The sequence below is a fragment of the Anguilla rostrata genome, chromosome 4, assembly GCF_018555375.3.
Source record: "Anguilla rostrata isolate EN2019 chromosome 4, ASM1855537v3, whole genome shotgun sequence".
Classification (NCBI taxonomy): domain Eukaryota; kingdom Metazoa; phylum Chordata; class Actinopteri; order Anguilliformes; family Anguillidae; genus Anguilla; species Anguilla rostrata.
The window spans coordinates 918,715-938,611 of NC_057936.1; the positions used below are offsets into that span (position 1 = coordinate 918,715).

Genomic DNA, 19,897 nt, shown 5'->3' on the forward strand with positions numbered 1-19,897 from the left:
AGACGCTGCGGCCCTCCAGGACTGGAGTCAAACCTGCAGACACTGCAGTCCTCCAGGACTGGAGTTAAACCTGCAGACACAGCACCTCCTTCAGGACTGGAGTTAAACCTGCAGACACAGCACCCCCTTCAGGACTGGAGTTAAACCTGTAGACACTGCGGCCCTCCAGGACTGGAGTTAAACCTGTAGACACTGCGGCCCTCCAGGACTGGAGTTAAACCTGCAGACACTGCAGTCCTCCAGGACTGGAGTCAAACCTGCAAGTACTGTGGCCCTCCAGGACTGGAGTTAAACACGCAGTTTTGAGTTAAACCTGCAGTTTGGAGTTAAACCTGTTGCATTTGAAATTTGAGATCCTATAACCTGAGCTCCCTCAGTAACACTCAAAGGCCATAATAACAGTAGTAACATACAGGTGCAATAGTGACTGTGAATGAACCGTGTATAAGAGGGACACAGGGGACACCGATGAGGTCACATTCCCCAAAACGATCACTTCCGGGTCAGCAGCAGGTCAGCGCTGCTTCCATCTCTAGATTAAAGGGGGGAAAGGTTCCAGATGAGGGGGTGCAGGTCGCACGCTGCCCATGGAGACCGTCCAGGAGAAGGCACCCCAGGGATTTATTGGGGAAAAAAATCACATCAGATATTTTATCACTAATATCGCAAAACAAATCTTATCTGGAAATCATAAAATTCCCAAAGCAGGGAGACATTACCCAAATCCCCATAGGCCTACAAGCACGGCAATATAAACCCTGTTGCAGTGATTCCCAATATTAACTCAGAGAGCGGTACAGGTGGGTGATTATAGGACGTGTTACCATAAAACTAAATAAAACCCAAATATCACAGATTTAAAAAAAAAAAAAAAAGAATTTATACTGATGCTTTTACACAGAAAGTGGCAAATAAAAATTGGATGTGAGCCACATTAACCAGAAATGAGCGGCAAAACGTTATCACAAATCTGGACTGCAGTATAATAAATCATGTAAATGTAATGGTAGTTGAGCATTAAAATCTTTGGAGGAGCATGTAGACCATAGAGAGCAGGAAGGGCAGTTAAACCGTTTTTGACACGCGGCCTTAATTTAAGCTTTTCCACACACTCATCGGGCAGACGATAGACAGCGAACTCCGCAGTGCCGCTCAGATCATACGCGGTGATGGATGAGCCGCGCGCGCCCAGCCGCGGAGAGGCAGAGGGCCGGACAGGCGGGGATCTTCGGACAAATTGCACGCCTCTGCTACAATGCACGTCAATCGGCGCGGTGTCAGTTCTCATACACCGAGACGCCAGTTGTGTTACCCAGGTGATAGAAAAGCAGGAGGAAAAGTCGGAAAACTGCTTTCAGAACAGCGAGTAAATACCCCGCTTGTCAGAGAAAATTACTCCATGACTCCTCGTCACGTTGAAGTATATTAGCGCGGTAAACTCCGGCTGTCCAGGTGACAGCACTCACAACGGTACAGTTCGGCTTCAAACGAAGACTGACCTAGAGAAATAACCAAAAACGATTTACCAAGTGCTTTACTTCCCCCCGCGTCCCTCTGGGCTCCGTCCATCACTGCAAACACAGCCCCACGCAGAAGAACCACGCAGTCTTGCTGCAGCCAGCACATTTGGAAACTCCGGGGAAATTTGCTCATTTAAATTAATGAGAGGGCAAAGGAGTCATCTGCATCTTTTTGGTGGTAAGGAATGCATATTCAGCGGAGTTTTTAATATGTGTGAAACGTTAAAATGTGTCCAATACATTTAGCCAGATTAAAACATGTCACCATTCAAAATAGTCGATGTTCTGAAAAAAAAAAACTTATTATATTGCGAAAGTGAGTAATTCCTTAAACGACTTAAAAGTGCGGTTTGTTAAATGCATTAATATGCAAGGTACGTACGCGTCCAAGTACTGAACCTTTTAGTTTTCCCTTCTGGGTCCGGCTCCACGTAAGGCTCGACTTGAACTGGCGTGCTGCTGGCGAAGGGAAGACGGAACTCACCCGAGTGTAAAATCCAAAGTGAAGCCTTTCCTGCGATCCTTCCTCTCAGCATAATGAATATCTTGGTGAGCTGCACATGGCCTTGACGGGGAAACGAGTCGACGACAATTAGGAGAAGCGAGACCGACAGAGCATCCCTGACGAATACGAACCGTCACTTCACATTTTTTCATTTGTGTGATTTGCCGAAGAACTATGAATAAAAACATAACTTATGTGTGCATGTCATTTACGATGTACACAGTAGTCGGGACAAACCATTCAATCTCCTTCTACTGAAGAACTCACCCCACGGTAAAACCTCACGTATTCAAACAGTCTTGTCTCTACAAGCTGAAACGTACCCGCCTTGAACTCTGAGCTTGTTCTCTGCGTTAAACACCCCTCTGAAAATACAGTACTTTAAAACTTTACCCTCGCATTTACAACTTTACCCTTAACAAGTAAATCCCCGAAACTTGCGAGCAAGATATTGACTGTAAAAAAAAACAGTAATTTAACCTGCCTTGTTTTATTTCCACTATCAAAAAAGGGGAAATTATGTCGCACGTTGGCCTCAATAATCACGCTGTAAATACGTACTCTACGTAACTATGTAAAATTATAAACAAGTGTAGCAATAAAATGCTGACACCAGCTACCGTTTAAATAGGCTGTTCCTGCTCTACTTCTCTATCACAGTTGCTTTTCCTCTTTAGTTAAGGAGAAACAGACAAGACCCATAAATATGACCGATTCTCCAAAGTCCAGTATCTACCCAACGGATGTAAAATCCCGCTGCTTTTCTAAACAATGTCTTTCTGCCAGATTCTGAGCTGTATATTTTCTATAAAGAATATGCCCCCGAGAAGGCCAAAAATGCAATTATATCCGGTGCAGCCAGACGCCGAGGTTCTTCTGGGAGATATGAATCTCAGAAGCCCGGTTCGGCGATACACTCCGATTTGGGGACTTGAATTACTTTGTGACAAAATAATTTGATACGCGACATTGCGGGTCTAAAGAGCAAACCATTGTTTTGTTTTTTGTTTTTTTTTTCCAGCTCAGCAGCAGTTCTCTCAGGTACAGGGGAGCCACCTGCTCGCTGCTGCTGTGGGACCTTCCGGAATCTTCTCAAGTAATTGTGTGTGTTTGTGTGTGTGTGCGTGCATGTATGTGTGTGTGCGCGCGTGGGGGTGGGGTGGGGGGGAGGGCTCTTGGTGGTTTCCAACATCAGTGTCAAACTCACACCTACGTGACTACTCTCCCATCATATCGATTTAGCCACAGCCAGCAGGTGTGTCTGTGCCCCCCCCCCCCCCCAGCCCACCCGGCCCCCCCAGTCCCAGTGCAGCCGTGTCATTGAAAGGCGCTCCAGTACAGGTGCCAGATCTGCACGGCCTGTCCCACTGCATGCAGGGGCAGAATCGGGCTGGCACTTTGTCTTTTACAATTAAAATCACCCCCTCAGCCCATCCACCCCCCTCTCAGATGCTTTCTGCTGTTTAGGGCACCAGGCCACTCTGCTCTGATTCAGCCTCTTTATGTCTTCCATAAGAAGGCCACAGACGTACAGCAGGAAACTGCTCCCTCCACCGGGAGATTAAAAGCTCATTTAAGACTGAGAGCACAGCATCTCGTCTGAGAACCTGAAAAATACCCCAAAGTTTCTTTATCCTCACTTAGCAAATGTTGCTCCCCATATGGGAGGGAACACAACATGTATGCGTTTATGGAACTGGAACATAACGAATACATTGCGATTAAATATAGTATGAAAATACTGCACCACTGTACAATACATTGGCTAATACACAGATTATTACCCCTTTCGACTGCCCCTCAGCCAGCCCGTGTTCCGGTGCCTCTGGGGCCCCCCCCTCGCCGTGTTCCGGTGCCTCTGGGCCCCTCCCCTCGCCGTGTTCCGGTGCCTCTGACCCCCCCCTCCCCCGGTCAGGCGACACGCTCAGATTCCAGACACAGCAGCCGGCCCAATCGGCCCGTTTAGCTCCGCGGGTAGGATCAATCTAACTGCACAGCACAAGCAGCTCAATCAATGGGCCCCTTGACTGAGTGGGATATTGAAGTGCAATTAGGCTGCACGCGCCAGCACTGCGCTCAAACATGGCCGCCTGCTCACCTCTCGCTGGAGGCGGTGATTGAGATGTTTCTACAGCAACCGTCTCCAGGGGTGCCAGGACCCCACCTGCACCACCCCCCCCCCCCCACACACAATGAAACCATTCACTCAACGGCATCTTCATTGTAACCCCCACCCCACCCACCCCACTCCTCCTGCACCTCCTAACCCCACTCCTCCTGCACCTCCTATCCCCACTCCTCCTGCACCTCCTAACCCCACTCCTGCTGCACCTCCTAACCCCACTCCTCCTGCACCTCCTAACCCCACTCCTGCTGCACCTCCTAACCCCACTCCTCCTGCACCTCCTAACCCCACTCCTCCTGCCCAACCCATCCCTAACCCCACTCCTCCTGCACCTCCTAACCCCACTCCTCCTGCACCTCCTAACCCCACTCCTGCTGCACCTCCTATCCCCACTCCTCCTGCACCTCCTAACCCCACTCCTGCTGCACCTCCTAACCCCACTCCTCCTGCACCTCCTATCCCCACTCCTCCTGTGTCTCCTAACACCTCTCCTCCTGCATCATCTTCAGTGATAAAACCATGTGATATACTGTTTATGCTCCACTCTAAGCTGCTATTAAGCACAACAGGACCATTTCTGTCCTCAGTGTAATAACTATAAAAACAAAAATATCTTTTCAGATAAAACAAGAGGAAATGACAAAAATCTTTATTGTCAACTAGAATCTCAGTTCCAACTGGGAACATATGAAAGGATCGATGAGGCAGGGCACCCCGTGTGGTGAAATATGGGATTGCACTCACCAGGGCTAAACTTTCTCCTCAAGTTACTAGGTTTACACATCTGGGTTTAACATTTCCTTGCACAGAAATTAAATAAGATTGTATACATTATAAAATACATAAAATAAAAGTGCAGGTTCCACATTTCACCACTGAAATGCAGTTTTAAACAGCACTGTTAGCTGAAGATACACATTTCACCACTGAAATGCAGTTTTAAACAGCACGTTCAGCTGAAATAGACATGGTCATGACAGGCACGCTTTAAAATGGATTGACTACAGCTAAACTTTCACCTGAATTACTAGTTTAACACACTGTTTAACATTCCATTGCACAGAAATGAAATAGATGTATAATTAAACATACATATAAGTGCAGAGTCCACATTTCACCACTGAAATGCAGTTTTAAACAGCACTGTTAGCTGAAGATACACATTTCACCACTGAAATGCAGCTTTAAACAGCACTGTTAGCTGAAGATACACATTTCACCACTGAAATGCAGCTTTAAACAGCACTGTTAGCTGAAGGGATGTGTGGCGGGCAGTGTCCGCGGTCGGCATGGTAACGGGCCGGTGGCGGCTGACAGCGGGGGTGTGTTTGGGGGCCGCTGGGACTGATGCCAGGCTGCCACACATAGGGGGTGCCAGCTCAACATGGCTCATGCTTTTAAACAGGAGGCCTACAGAGCCCCCTGGTGCCAAGCCAGCTCTGCCACCAAAACAAGCACGGGGATGGGGTGGCAAGGGAGGGGGGTGAAAATGGGGGGGTTTGGCTGGTTGGCCTGGGAGTCCTGTGTTTGGGGGGGGGGGGTGTAGGAAGACTTCTCAGAACACAAGATTTTATCTGTGCTGGAAGAACCCGAAACGTAATGTCTGTCCTCCCTGCTGCTCAATTTCATTCTGCAGTTGCTGTTATTCCACAAACTGAATAAATGAAGGGAGAAATGATTCAGGGCAGCAGGAACACAGATTACATGAAACTCATTTTCTTTGATTTATTTACACATTTTTTATTATTACTGTATTTTTGCCCAGTGGTCAGACCGCAGGCATAGCCATTCAGAAGAATAGAAGGGGGAGGGGGGGGGGAAGTGAATTATGCACTGTTTCTTTGCAGTGGCTGCAAAAACTGAATATGTATTGAGAGCAAAATAATTCTGTTATTATTATTCATTATTCAGTTTCTGACTTCTGTTATTGAGCATTAGAAAGTGACCTTGCAGATGCCAAAATATTTTAATCTTGTCATGAATTTTCTTTTTAAATTATGCCAGCCTTCACATAAAATCTTTGTTTTACTGAAATCAGCCATAAAGCCCCGCCCCCAACTGCAGGGGCTCCGCCCACTGAAGATATTTAAAAAAACAGGAAGAGACCAAAGACTCAGGAAACACAACTGCTGCAGATTAACATTCTGATGCTGACGGACAGATGCAACAGCCCCCCAGCGCCCGGCCCCAGTGCATTGTGGGCTGACATACATTTGCTTTTCCATTACCGTGACATTAAGCGCATCTCACTGTTCTCTCCTGTGGAAGTTTAGAATGGCATAATTTTTTTAAAACGTTACGGAATCTCAACAATACACTGAATCTGAAGACGACATTTTAACAGCGTGTGTCGCTCACTGATTCGCTGAGGGGAAATGGACTGACGGATTTCATGATAGCACCGATCAATAAAAATATGTTTTTATTTTTAGGTTTGTGCTGCAGAAAGTGCACTGGCAGTTTAAAAATTATTGTTATTCTGCAGGATCCGGCTGATCTTTATCCTTTTCTGTACAATCCCAGGAGGTCTAGAAGGGTCTCAGGATAAGACTCCTGCATTTCAATGTTTTTCTGACAACACTCAGTGTGTGTGTGTGTTTGTTTCCCTGTGTTTTGAGAATGTGTGTGTGTGTTTGTTTGCCTGTGTTTTGAGAGCATGGGCACATGCGTGTGTAGGAGACACTTTGAAAAAGGACATCAAATTCTGTGAAAGAGACTTTTTCCTTTTTGTTATTCAATAACATTTCTCAGCCCTCTACCACTTGTTCTGAGAAGTGCAATATTTTGACATTTCCAATTCTGTTCTCTGAATTCTAAGTTTATCTGTTCACTCTTTTCTGAAACTTCTATAGACTCAAAACATGAATGTGGGAAAAAAAAAAGATTTAAAGTGGACATCCCAAAAATGGGTTCACCTTTAAAAACTGAGCCTATTATCAGAAAAAATTATTGCTTTTTTTGGTTGATGATTAATTTGTCCAATTATGTGATCTGACATGTCGTTTCCTATGAAATGACGTCAGTCTCTTTCCCCATCTCATTACTGTTCAGAAATAATCATTTGTGACACCGAACGTGATTTCATTGGCTGAGATGGGAGGGGCTTAAGGACAGTCACATGACTCCCTGCCACGCACTCTCTGATGGAGAGCTCTTCCTGGTGGGAGAAAGACATGTTTATAGAGGCTGGTTTTTCTCTCTTTGTCTTGCCGCCTGTCCTTCTGCAGACAGAGAGAGGCAGGCTGGGAAACGAGCTGTCAGACTGGGGGGGGGCTTGGGTGATGGGGCGACGGGCTCAGACTGGGGGGGTTCGGCTCGGGTGATGGGGCGAGGGGCGGCTCGCTTTTAAATACAGAGACATGCCACCCGGGCACACCACCCCCCCCCACAGGCACACCACCCACCCCCGTGGGCACACCCACACCCCCACGTGGGCACGACCTGCCACACCCCCGTGGCACACCCCCACCCCGTGGGCACACACCACCCCCGTGGCAACCCCAGCCACCCCACCCCCCAGGGCACACCCCACCCCCCCGGTTCTCACGGCAACCAGTCAGCGAATTAGCATTCAGTGAGAATCCATGCAAGACGGCTGTCTGTCTCTTCACAGATGTGAGGGGGGGGTCACTTTCCTCTCCAAGAAGACAGCAGGAGAGATGAGGAGAGAGAAAGAGAGAGAGAGAGAGGAGGGGGAAGAGAGAGAGGGAGGGAAAAAGAGAGAGAGAGGAGGAGGAAGAGAGAGAGGGAGAGAGAGAGGAGGGGAGAGAGAGATTAGAGGGTGGAGAGAGAGAAAGAGAGACAGAGAGAGAGAGGAGGGGGAGAGAGGGAGAGAGAAAGAGACAGAGATGAGGGGAAAGGAAGAGAGAGACAAGGGGAGAGAGAAAAAGAGGGAGGAGGAGAGAGACGGGGGAAACATGACAAAAGAAACAAAACAAGGAGAAAATAATAAATAAATAAATCTGCAGGGAGGAGGCTCTGATTCCAGCACAGTCGGGGTCTGACTGCATTTTTAACATAAAAAATCAGAACTTTCCAGCTGCCTGCCCCCCCCCCCTCGAGGGACAGTCCTGACTGTGCGGGAGAGGGGGTGTTCGGATTCAAAATAAAACAGAAGGATGCGCCCCCCACCATACTGCATGAGGAGCTTTTCCCTTCTATTCTCTTTTTTGGGAGGGGGGGGGGTGGTGTTGCGTGGGCGTCTTGTCTTTACAAATGTGACATGTGTACAGCGGAGAGAGGAAAGAAAGACTTTCATAAATTGCAGTATTATTCAGCCGCACACTGCCTGCTCACCAGGCTGCAGCGTCTGATACACAAATACACCCCCGTACCCAGAGAGGCTGGGTCTGGAGCAGGAGCATACACACACACACACACACACACACACACACACACACACACACACACACACATATGCACCCGTACCCAGAGAGGCTGGGACTGGAGCAGGAGCATACACATACACTCTCTCTCCCTTTCTCTCTCTCACACTTAGTGTATCAGAAAATATAGAAGTATTGACAGTAGTAGTAGAATGTAGGTTCAGATATCACATTGTGTTTTTTCTGAAAATATACTGCTGTGAAACGTATCATACTGTATTTCCAAGTCCACATATTTAAATATATTGCAGTCCGTTCAATTTCTGCTGTAAAGAATAAAATGAGTGCTCTCTCTCTCGCACACGCGCTCACACACGCACACACACACACGCACGCACACGCACACCACTCAGAGCATATCAGTCCTGTCCTTAAGGTCCGTTTAAATGAAGTCCTCACACTTGATTAATGACAGTTGGCGGGAGAGCTTTTTAGCGATACCTCCCCATCGTTCAGATTACAATCCAGGCCACGCAGCCCCAGCGAGCTCACTCAGACCCGAGGCTCATCTGCTTTCAGAAGCACATTCCTCTCAGTCTGAAATTTCAGCTGATTGTTAATTTTAATTTTCCAGTAAAGCCGTCGAGTGCGCCCAAGCAGAAGGGCTCTCCGCAGCGTACCCAGGCTCCCAGCCGCAGGGAATTACCTGTGATCTGGTCACCAGGGTAACAGCCCTCTTACCTTTGCAACAATCTCGTGGAGTTTGAAAGTGGGATCCAGACTCTCGACAGCAGATGAATTAGCAGGTAAAAAGGCCTCGGACAGAAAGCTTGTTTTCTGCAGAAAACAGAGAGAGAGAGAGAGAGAGAGAGACAAAGAAAGAGAAAAATCTGTAAGACCCAGGGATTGATTTCACTCTTAAACTATTATTGGATTTAGTTTAAAGATTCTCAGGAGCTTGGGACTGCTAAAAGGCTACTTGTTGATTATTCTGGATGATTACTATTTTCACCCCCTGCCCCCAACCCCCCGCCTCCCCACTGCTGATTAGAGATACTGGAACAATCAGGAGTCTCTTCTTTGGAGCAGGACGGGCAGATATTGTCCTACGCAGGGCAGCGTCTCATAAAAACAGCTGATTCCACAAAGTCTTTGTGTTCGATGAGCACTGCGGCTTATTTCCTGCACGGAAGACCTGCTGTTCAGAGGAGTATTTCAGCGCCAGAGAGCTTCCCCCCCGGCACGGCAGGCGGAGGAGCCGCCCGTTCTCACGCAGCCACCGCGCCGCGGCTCAGATTCGAGATCGCGGGCGTCTCACGCGCGTCACAGGAGGACATCGCTCACAAGCGCGAGAGCCTGAATATTTACTCAAACAGAACCGTCGCCGTGCCAGGCCTGGCAGAGCCACCGCACCTCCGTCTCATTTAAAAGGCGGGAAAACAGGCCGGGTTTCGCCATGACGATCTGAGTGCTAATCAGCAGGTTATTCGGCAGGATGGTGATGGTGTGGGTCACTGCGACACTGCGGGCAGCCCGACAGGAAGCTGACACGCTGCGCTAATTAGAGGATGTGGGGGAAACTCTGATGAAAGAACAGGGGCCACAGGTTCCTCTGACCTGTCACTCAGGGACACAGAATATTTCCCACGGCAGAGACCATACAGGCTGACACACACACGCACGCACACACACACGCATGCACACACACACAAACGCGCAGACACGCACACACACACACAGAGCGGCATTGCAGAACTCCTCTTTTAATCTCTAGCAGTGAAAGCCCTTTGATATATCCTCAGCTGAATGGTTTTTGGGGGCCTGGTTGATCCCACTGTCAGCACATCATTCCTCAGAAATCTGCCTAGTAAACACTGCAGGGCCCGTAACGCGCCCCCAGGGTTCTGCTCTGGTATTGGCTGCTTGGCTCAGGCCACCGTCTGCATGCGGGCTGCTCATTGGTCTGAACGCCGGGCCCGGGCCTCGGCAGAGACACCGCATCTGAGGGTTCGGGGTTGGGGGTTCTGAGGGTCGGGGTTCGGGGTTCTGAGGGTCGGGGTTCTGAGGGCCGGGGTTCGGGGTTCTGGGGGCCGGGGTTGGGGGGAGCTATCACACAGCTGACATTTCAGAGCGCTCTCCAGGGAGGCTGGAGACAGACGGGCCGCCCGCTCGCTGGGTTTGGGCCCTCCTGAACGCTGAATGTACAGGCGAAGGGGCCCCGGGCCCTTTTTAGGCGCCTGCCCCACTCTAGCCACAGATACACACCAGGGCCGAGCTGAACGTGGTTTAAATAAAGCTACAGAGTCTGTGGGTGAAGTCAGCCGGCACACCGGGATTGGGCAGAAATGCACGCGCTCCATAGTTATAGTATTACTACAGCTACTGTAACACATGGCGCTGCTGCAAATAGCCTATCTGTGTGAAGGAATCCTGCTAATCCCACTCAAATAATGTACTTCCCTGAGAGACGTGCAGCTATTAACACGCTAGAAACCATATCAACCTTTACAGCTTCTAGTGACATAACAACAACATTAGTCATTGACCATTTTATAGTTCTGACAAAGCAACGCTGGTAAATCAATAAATTGGGCTGAAAATGGTTACAACTTTTTTACAACTTAAAACTTATATAAGTTATAATACAATACAACTTCAATAAGGCATTCTGGGAAAAACATACGCGCTGGCCACTGCTGTTCGCTTTCAAATTTCTCCGGGAGGGGGCCTGGCGTTTCGGAAAACAACACCTGTCAGAGCCGCAGCCGGGTGGCGGCAGGCGAACTCAATCACGCGCTCGCTGTGGAGGGCGGGCAGAACGCGCGGGGTGCGCGAGACGGAAAACCGCACTCTGAATGGAATAATCGGCGTGACGTTCCAGATCCCGCTCTCCAATCCCCGACCCAGAAATACGCCACTCTCTGCTTCTCGAGCGCTTTCGGTTTCTTTTTTTTAATGCGCCGTCTTTTCACAGCCTCCAGAACTAATGCGCTATTGTCGGCAACAAGCGTATGAATATTCATCCGCTGCGAGAAAGAATAATCAGGAGCGCCACAGCGCGGCGCGCAGGACAGAGAGGATGCATCGAGCAATTTCACACAGCCGCCGCTAATTCAATCAGCCCGGGACTTCAAAGCACAGAGTTAATGTGCAGGGCTCAAGTGAATTAAGGATTCTATAACGGAGAAAATACGCGAGGCTTAAATCCTCCTTTATTAAAGAAAAAAAAAAAGAAACATCTGCTTGTTTGCACGTTCTTTTATTTTATTGTGCATTTTGTTGCTGCATTGGTGGGGCAGTGGATCACCTGTTATTTGAAATTATGTGCAGTTTAAGAACAGATTACTTTTCCTTTCCTTTTCCAAGAATCAAATGGATTCACCGATCCATCACATAACATAATACTGTGATTGTCACAGAAGACCTGGACTCCAGCAACCAGCTCCACACCAAGAATCCATGAAACACTGAGCAGCCCGTGTGATTTACATTCTGCATTTTGTAAAAGAAAATGCTCTAAAGGTTAGCTGATCTTGTCAAAGAGGCTTTATACTTTGCCAATCATGGAATTTATTAACACAATGCAAACAATGTGCTAAATTAGCCAAAGCAATAAAATAAAATCAAACAAGTCAACATCATACAGTCCACACTCCTCAGAAATACTTAATTTAGCATTTATTCATATGAATAAACCCCTGAATGGTGGGGGCAAAAACCGATTTTAGAGTGTAAAAAACGTCCAAGCCAATGAATGCATTGAAGTCCCACAGGGCACCCACAGATCACCCAAACAGCAGTCGCACCAGTGAAATGACACCTCCATCACATTTAGCATTCAGAAGGGGAGAAGTTATGAATCTGCTATTTTAATTATTAGCCTGGCCTGAATAAGCAACAAAATAAACATGTTTCATAAAAGGCTGCATTTCCCCCGTCTGGAGACATAGCTCAGCTTGTCAGCAATTACTTATTCATTTTACTCAAGCTGCATTTGCCTAAAGAAGAGGGAGATGCATTATTCAATCTTCTGAAATGGAGAGGCACACTTCCAAATTTCAACGGCAAAGGATATTCAAAGCAGGTTTTTGTCATTTAGTTAGGCCCCGCATATTCTCTTGTTTTCACAATTTCATGCTCCAGAGTGTCTGGAAAAGGAAATTACAGTGTGCGAGATTGCTTTCCCGCATTCTGATTGCGCTAGCAGCTCGTGTTATGCTACAGGTCAGCGGCGGGGATGAATCCCCACCTACACAAGGTCACGACTCACCAGGAAGAGTAACTGACCATCAGTTTATTACCAAAGCACATCCCCTCAAGACTGAGCAGCTCGTGTTATGCTACAGTCAGCGCGGGGATGAAGCCGTCAGCTCATACAAGGTAACGACTCCAGGAGAGTAACTGCATCAGTTGTATACATATGACATCCTGACTGGCAGCCATAGTAGAGTAAGGTTATGAGCAGCCTGGTCAGACTCATAGTGCTGTAAGGTTATGAGCAGCCTGGTCAGGCTCATAGTGCTGTAAGGTTATGAGCAGCCTGGTCAGGCTCATAGTGCTGTAAGGTTATGAGCAGCCTGGTCAGGCTCATAGTGCTGTAAGGTTATGAGCAGCCTGGTCAGGTTCATAGTGCTGTAAGGTTATGAGCAGCCTGGTCAGGCTCATAGTGCTGTAAGGTTATGAGCAGCCTGGTCAGGCTCATAGTGCTGTAGGGTTATGAGCAGCCTGGTCAGGCTCATAGCGCTGTAAGGTTATGAGCAGTCTGGTCAGGCTCATAGTGCTGTAGGGTTATGAGCAGCCTGGTCAGGCTCATAGTGCTGTAAGCTTATGAGCAGCCTGGTCAGGCTCATAGTGCTGTAGGGTTATTATTATTTCCCAGTGTTGTCATTTTAAAATGAGGTAAAACCGACACAAAAGGCGTTGAGTCACGGAGGAAGCTGAGGTGGAGTTGATTATGCCACCCAGGCTATTCCTGCTGAGGAAATCTTCCGGCGCTTTCCGTGGGCACTGCCCTTGAAAGAGAGCTCCCACTGGGGTGATGCTTAACTGCCCAGGAGAAGGACCCGGCACGGCGTTATTAGGGGCCTGTAAGGTTGTGTAAACCTCTCTATTCAGAGACCACAGCACTGAGAGACCTGCTGCATGAGACAGACTGCTGGGTCTCCAGAGAGAGACAGAGAGAGAGATGAGGGGGAGGGGGGGGGAGAGAGAGAGGGGGAAGAGAGATGGAGATAGGGAGAGAGGGAGAGAGGGGGGAGAGAGAGAGTGAAGAGAGAGGGTGATAGAGAGAGAGAGAGATTCAATTCAGGACATCCATCAGGTCATTCCGAGCTGCAGACTTTGACAACAAAGAGTCAGAAACCATCCTGTCCAACCTTATCTTCAGGCTGAAAGCAGCTTAGAGGGGAGCTATGGCCCAGCATCTTCCTTTAGAGGAGCAGGCTCTGCAGGAGGGGTTAGGCTAAGACTGGATCTCAAACTCCAGTCCTGGACTGGAGGGCCGCAGTGTCTGCAGGTTTGACTCCAGTCCTGGAGGGGGCGCTGTGTCTGCACGTTTAACTCCAGTCCTGGAGGGCCGCAGTGTGTGCAGGTTTAACTCCAGTCCTGGAGGGCCGCAGTGTCTGCAGGTTTAACTCCAGTCCTGGAGGGCAGCAGTGTCTGCAGGTTTGACTCCAGTCCTGGAGGGCCGCAGTGTCTGCAGGTTGAACTCCAGTCCTGGAGGGCCGCAGTGTGTGCAGGTTTAACTCCAGTCCTGGAGGGGGCGCTGTGTCTGCACGTTTAACTCCAGTCCTGGAGGGCCGCAGTGTGTGCAGGTTTAACTCCAGTCCTGGAGGGGGCGCTGTGTCTGCACGTTTAACTCCAGTCCTGGAGGGCCGCAGTGTGTGCAGGTTTAACTCCAGTCCTGGAGGGCCGCAGCGTGTGCAGGTTTAACTCCAGTCCTGGAGGGCCGCAGTGTCTGCAGGTTTGACTCCAGTCCTGGAGGGCCGCAGTGTGTGCAGGTTTAACTCCAGTCCTGGAGGGGGCGCTGTGTCTGCATGTTTAACTCCAGTCCTGGAGGGCCGCAGTGTGTGCAGGTTTAACTCCAGTCCTGGAGGGGGCGCTGTGTCTGCAGGTTTAACTCCAGTCCTGGAGGGCTGAAGGGGCTGCTGTTGGTTTTTGCTTTCAGCTTAAAATCAGCAGCCGAATTCAGACTCAATAAGCCAGGTCAGGTGGCCCAACTGTCTAATCAACTGCTTTCATTGATCAATTAAATGCTGATTATCAATGAAATCCAGCAGAGCCTGGAGCCTGGGTTTGCCAGACCTAAAGTGCACCCTTCTGCCATACTTCTGTAATTCTGCTGCAAGGCCAGCAAATAAATAACACTCTGAGCAAGATAAAATGCGAAAGAAAAAAACAAAATCTTGATGAAGTTCTCTATCGCAGGCCGTTTTGCCAACGAGAGAATAACAGTGTTGTTTCGCTTTTGTTTGCTGAAAAAAAAGAGACAGGCACCTCTTAATGTCTCAAACTCACAAATAAAACATGTCTTTTATGACCCAGTGTGTTCATCATCCCTTCAGTACAGTGCTGTTTAATTCCAAAAAATGGCTTACTGCCGAACACCAAAAATAAAAGAAATGCAATTCCAGGTAAAAGCTGTTTGGATTTAAAAGACTGAAAAGGGAACATATTTTTCATCAAATCTCAAGCCATGCTAGATGACAAAGTGCAAAAGTTTCTCTTTATTGTTTAAGGCTTTTTAAAATATTAAACTGTGCTATTGTATGGGAACAACAGCAGCTAAGAAAGTCTAAGAAAGTAACTGACAAAATCAGTTCGCTCAAATCTTCGTCAAAACACCACGGGAGTCGGTAGTGAAAGGCACGGTGCATATTCTCGGGCCATAAAGCTTCCTGTTTGCACTTTTAGTGCCTTTCCCCCGTTTTACAGCGTATTAAATGTAGCCGTCAGTGAATTAGGGAGTCATTGATGAGCTGCCTTTCAAACAATAGGCTCCCTTTGATTGCGGTTCGATTACACATTAGACCTTCAATCTTTAAATAAATTGCTCCAAGATCTGTTCAATTCAGGCTTTAATTAGCATTGTCCTCCAAGTCCCTAAGTGCTATTTGACCGATTCGGCTATCAGCTACTGTATCTACAAGGATTTACACCTTCAAATAACACAGCTGACTTCCCAATTCAGCACAGAATCGGTGCCAGTTTTCTTAATTTACAGTGTTCACTATATTTAGACAAAAAAACTTCGGCACTAATTTCAGCAGAACACTGATAGTGACATACAATTTTGTTTTTTAAAAACTGACAAGCATTTGCAAAATGTAAACTATAAAAAGGTTTATCGGAAAATGTGTTTGGCTCTGAGGGCTACGTAATCTTGGAGTCTTGGGAGGATTTGATTTCCATTTTTAATTTTATTTTTCAAACCCAATGTTTAATACTGCAGTAAATTTTTATCCTCATATTGTGAGGTACATCAACTTATGCCATCACACCACCAAGTGCTCTTTTCTGACAACACTCGAAAATTCCACCCTGAACCCTCACAAAAGGATTCTGATTGCTCCATCGATTGAAAAAGTGTGGTGAAAAAGTGTCTGATTCTTATTTCTGTTTTGAAGTAGAAGGGAAAAGAGTCGTGTTGCAGCAGCTTGCTTGCCAGCCTCCTAACAGTGACTGCTGTCAATTAACGGTGAGACATGGTTACCTTTAAATTGAGTTTAGCTAATTGAGTTGCTGAAATTGAAAGTGATTGCATATTAGACCGGGGCGTGCGTTGAAAACAAGAGCGTGTGGGCTAGATGGTTTTAACTGAAAGAGAAAAAAAAAAAAACAGGTTGAGTTCGCAACTGAAAGTTGCAGGCTTGATTCCTAAATGGGGCACAGCAATTGTGCCCTTGAGCAAAGGCACTTAACCTGAGTTGCTTCGGTAAATATCCAGGTGTGTAACTGGGCTGCGTGAAAAAAGAATGTAAGCTGAAAAGCAATCTTTTGTCTTTCCCCTGAATCCTGCAGGGCTGGCACAGAAATGTGTCTTAAACTGTACAAGTGTTTGCAGTGGTGTGAAGACTGCAGTTTCTCCTGCTCTGAAACGGGACCCAGTGTACTGTGATCTCTGACAAATCCTCCAGTGCTTCAGCTGCTTCACAGCCAGCTTCAAACAGAAAATCCTTCGCCCGGCGATGATCACATGCTCTACTTTTAAAAGAAGTGCTAGAAGGATAATTACAGTTCTGAAAGTTAAAGAGACATTCCATTCCATTAACGAGCCAGAAAGTTAATTAATGCAAAGTACTTAAGATATTTGGTACAACTTAATATTGGCTAGTAATCTTTAGGGACTTGCTGTAAATCCCTGTGCAAAAACACCAATCATCTGCCTCTTTCATGAAATGATCCCTGTGAGTATTCAGCCAGACCTGCGCTTCATCCGCCATTTTAACACCACTGAACTTCTCACTGCCCCACACAAAAAGAAAAACAACCCAAAAAAAAGTCAAACACTCAGAGAAATGGAGTTTATCAGGAACAAACAAGATGTCTGCCGAGTGTGTGATTCTCCCGCCTGTCTCATATTTACCCAGCAGAGCGTGGAAACACAAAGCTAAGCGCTACCCGAGCGTCTCTTTCCCGCCTCCCATCGGTGCCCTGCTCTTTCTGATGGAGGCTCCGCCTCCCATCGGTGCCCTGCTCTTTCTGATGGAGGCTCCGCCTCCCATCGGTGCCCTGCTCTTTCTGATGGAGGCTCCAGCACCGGCTGACCTTTGACCCTTGACCTGTGCCGCCTGACAGACGCCCTGTTGAGAAACACGCTCAGACCTGCAGTGTGCCCGGGAGGCTGGAGACACGGTCACATGGCCGCATACGGGCTGCACGACCGAGGAAGAGCGAGGAAGAGCGAGGAAGAGCGAGGAAGAGCGAGGACCTTTCATATTTACGAGCTTCCCTCTCAGACACACACAATCGGCTTTTAGCATCCAGGCTTTGAAGTGTTCAGCAGAGTGCAGCAAGAGAAAGATTTTTTTTTTTTTTGCATATCCTACCAAATATTTGAGGGGAGACAAACAGATGTCTGTGTGCAGTACACACACACATCTGATCATTCAGAGAGAGTGAACAGGAAACGGTGTGTCACATGTGTTTCTCAGGTGTGTGCCCATCTACCTGTGTCTGAGTCTCAGAGACAGTCCTCTCTTATGATCACACTGCCACTAGCTCATGTGCTATAATACTGTGCTATGTAATACACAACTAATAATAAATAAAAAAAATCAGGACCTTTTACTTACTACCAATACTATTAATTGAACTATTATGACTACAAGTAGTGCAACTCATCCTACTAGTGCAAATATTACTACAACTGTGAATAAAAGTGTTATCCTTACTATTACAACTACGACTGAAAGAAGTGGTGCTGATACAGGTAAAGGTATGTCTATGAGTACTGCCAACACCAGCAGCACTGGCAAGACCAGCAGCGCTAATATCGCTGCTAATTCCAGCTGTCGCTGCTCCCGTAAAAAGGCATTGAGAACAGGCCTGTGAAGCACACGCCCGTCACCCAGGGAGACGCACGCACATCCACCCCCATTCAGCCTCGTCCAAATAAGGTCACGGGCATCTGCTGGAGCCAGATGGCGGGACGGGGGGGGGCTGGGGGGGAACGGGCCGAAATGCCAGGCGGGTGAAGAGCAGCGGCGGCTGAATGTATCTGATGGGCCGGTGTCTAGGGGGGGGGGGGGGCGCTGTACCCCCCCAATCCAGCTGCTAATTACATCACTTTCATACACCATCACCGCTCCTCCGGCCAGAGACCGCACACATGCTGGAGGAATCGCACTCCACTCGGGGAGGCCGGCCTGGTCTGCACTAACAAGGCCGCAGATCCGTGGGAGAGACCCCGCGAGTCGCCACACAAGAGCCAAAATGGAGACCCCGCGAGTCACCACACAAGAGCCAAAATGGAGACCCTGCGAGTTGCCACACAAGAACCAAAATGGAGACCCCGCGAGTCGCCACACAAGAGCCAAAAGGGAGACAAACGAGTGGGCTCATATCTATGATCTTATAATTCATTCTGACCCTGGAAGAGGACGGAACTGAACCCAAGTCAGAATAACAAGACCATCTGGCGAGACAAAATTCACCGCACCCCGAGCACGGTATCTGGAACCGCTCCCTAAAACTGCCACGTCCAATTAGCAGCGTGTTGCTGTGCTTTATGGGTATTTATGGACAGAAGCCACCATGTTTGCAAATCTGCAAATCACAGTTCATCCCAAACAAGTTTTTTTTAAAAATTTTTTTATCCATGGGATATGCGGAATGAAACCCAGAAATAAAGGGGCATATGGGTTTCATTACGCGGAGTGTAATTAATGAGACGCCCGCAATGTAATTAATGAAAAACACACATGCGCGGGCGCAAAGGCCGGAGGGGTATTCCGCTCAGCCGTGAGGAGAGCCGCCGCCGCCGCGCTCAGAATGCAGAGCAGATCCGTCTCCCGCGAGCTAACGGACGCGCCGCCGCTGCGGCTAACCGGCCCGGAAATTAATCAGAATAAACGCGCAGAGCCGCGTGAATGCTAATGCGCGCCGCGCTAGCATATGTTCTGGATGTGCAGGGATGCGCCGGGTCCAGGCCGCTGTGGTTAATGCATTATTAAAGGCAGGAACACCATAAAGCCCAGCGTTGCAGGGCAGCGGTGCGCTTTCCTGAATTAGCAGCGGCGAGGTTTGCTGAAAAGTCAGACCCGGTCATTAGAGAGGGATTCTGCTGAGGTTAAAACCGCTCGCTTCGAGCTTCACTGCTGAGCTTCACTACCGGGCTTCACTACCGGGCTTCACTACCGAGCTTCACTACTGAGCTTCACTACCGGGCTTCACTACTGAGCTTCACTACTGAGCTTCACTACCGAGCTTCACTACCGAGCTTCGCTGCTGAGCTTCACTACTGAGCTTCACTGCTGAGCTTCACTGCTGAGCTTCGCTGCTGAGCTTCACTACTGAGCTTCACTGCTGAGCTTCACTGCTGAGCTTCACTCCTGAGCTTCACTCCTGAGCTTCGCTGCTGAGCTTCACTACTGAGCTTCACTACCGAGCTTCACTGCTGAGCTTCACTACCGAGCTTCACTACTGAGCTTCGCTACTCAGCTTCACTACCGAGCTTCATTACTAAGCTTCACTGCTGAGCTTCACTACCGAGTTTCACTACCGAGCTTCACTACTAAGCTTCACTACCGAGTTTCACTATCGGGCTTCACTACTGAGCTTCACTGCTGAGCTTCACTACTGAGCTTCACTACCGAGCTTCACTACTGAGCTTCACTACCGAGCTTCACTACCAGGCTTCACTACTGAGCTTCACTACCGGGCTTCATTACCGAGCTTCACTACTGGGCTTCACTGCCGAGCT

At 48.3% G+C, this 19,897-nt stretch overlaps 1 protein-coding gene across 3 annotated transcripts in view; it reads right to left on the reverse strand.

Annotated features, from left to right (window-relative positions):
- LOC135252177 (inactive N-acetylated-alpha-linked acidic dipeptidase-like protein 2) overlaps positions 1-19,897 on the reverse strand; it is a 329,826-nt gene that overhangs the window by 45,026 nt on the left and 264,903 nt on the right. For all 3 annotated transcript variants that reach the window (XM_064329975.1, XM_064329977.1, XM_064329974.1), the window contains one exon: positions 9,217-9,312. In XM_064329975.1, the coding sequence (XP_064186045.1) occupies positions 9,217-9,312 (96 nt within the window). The remainder of the gene's footprint in view (positions 1-9,216; positions 9,313-19,897) is intronic.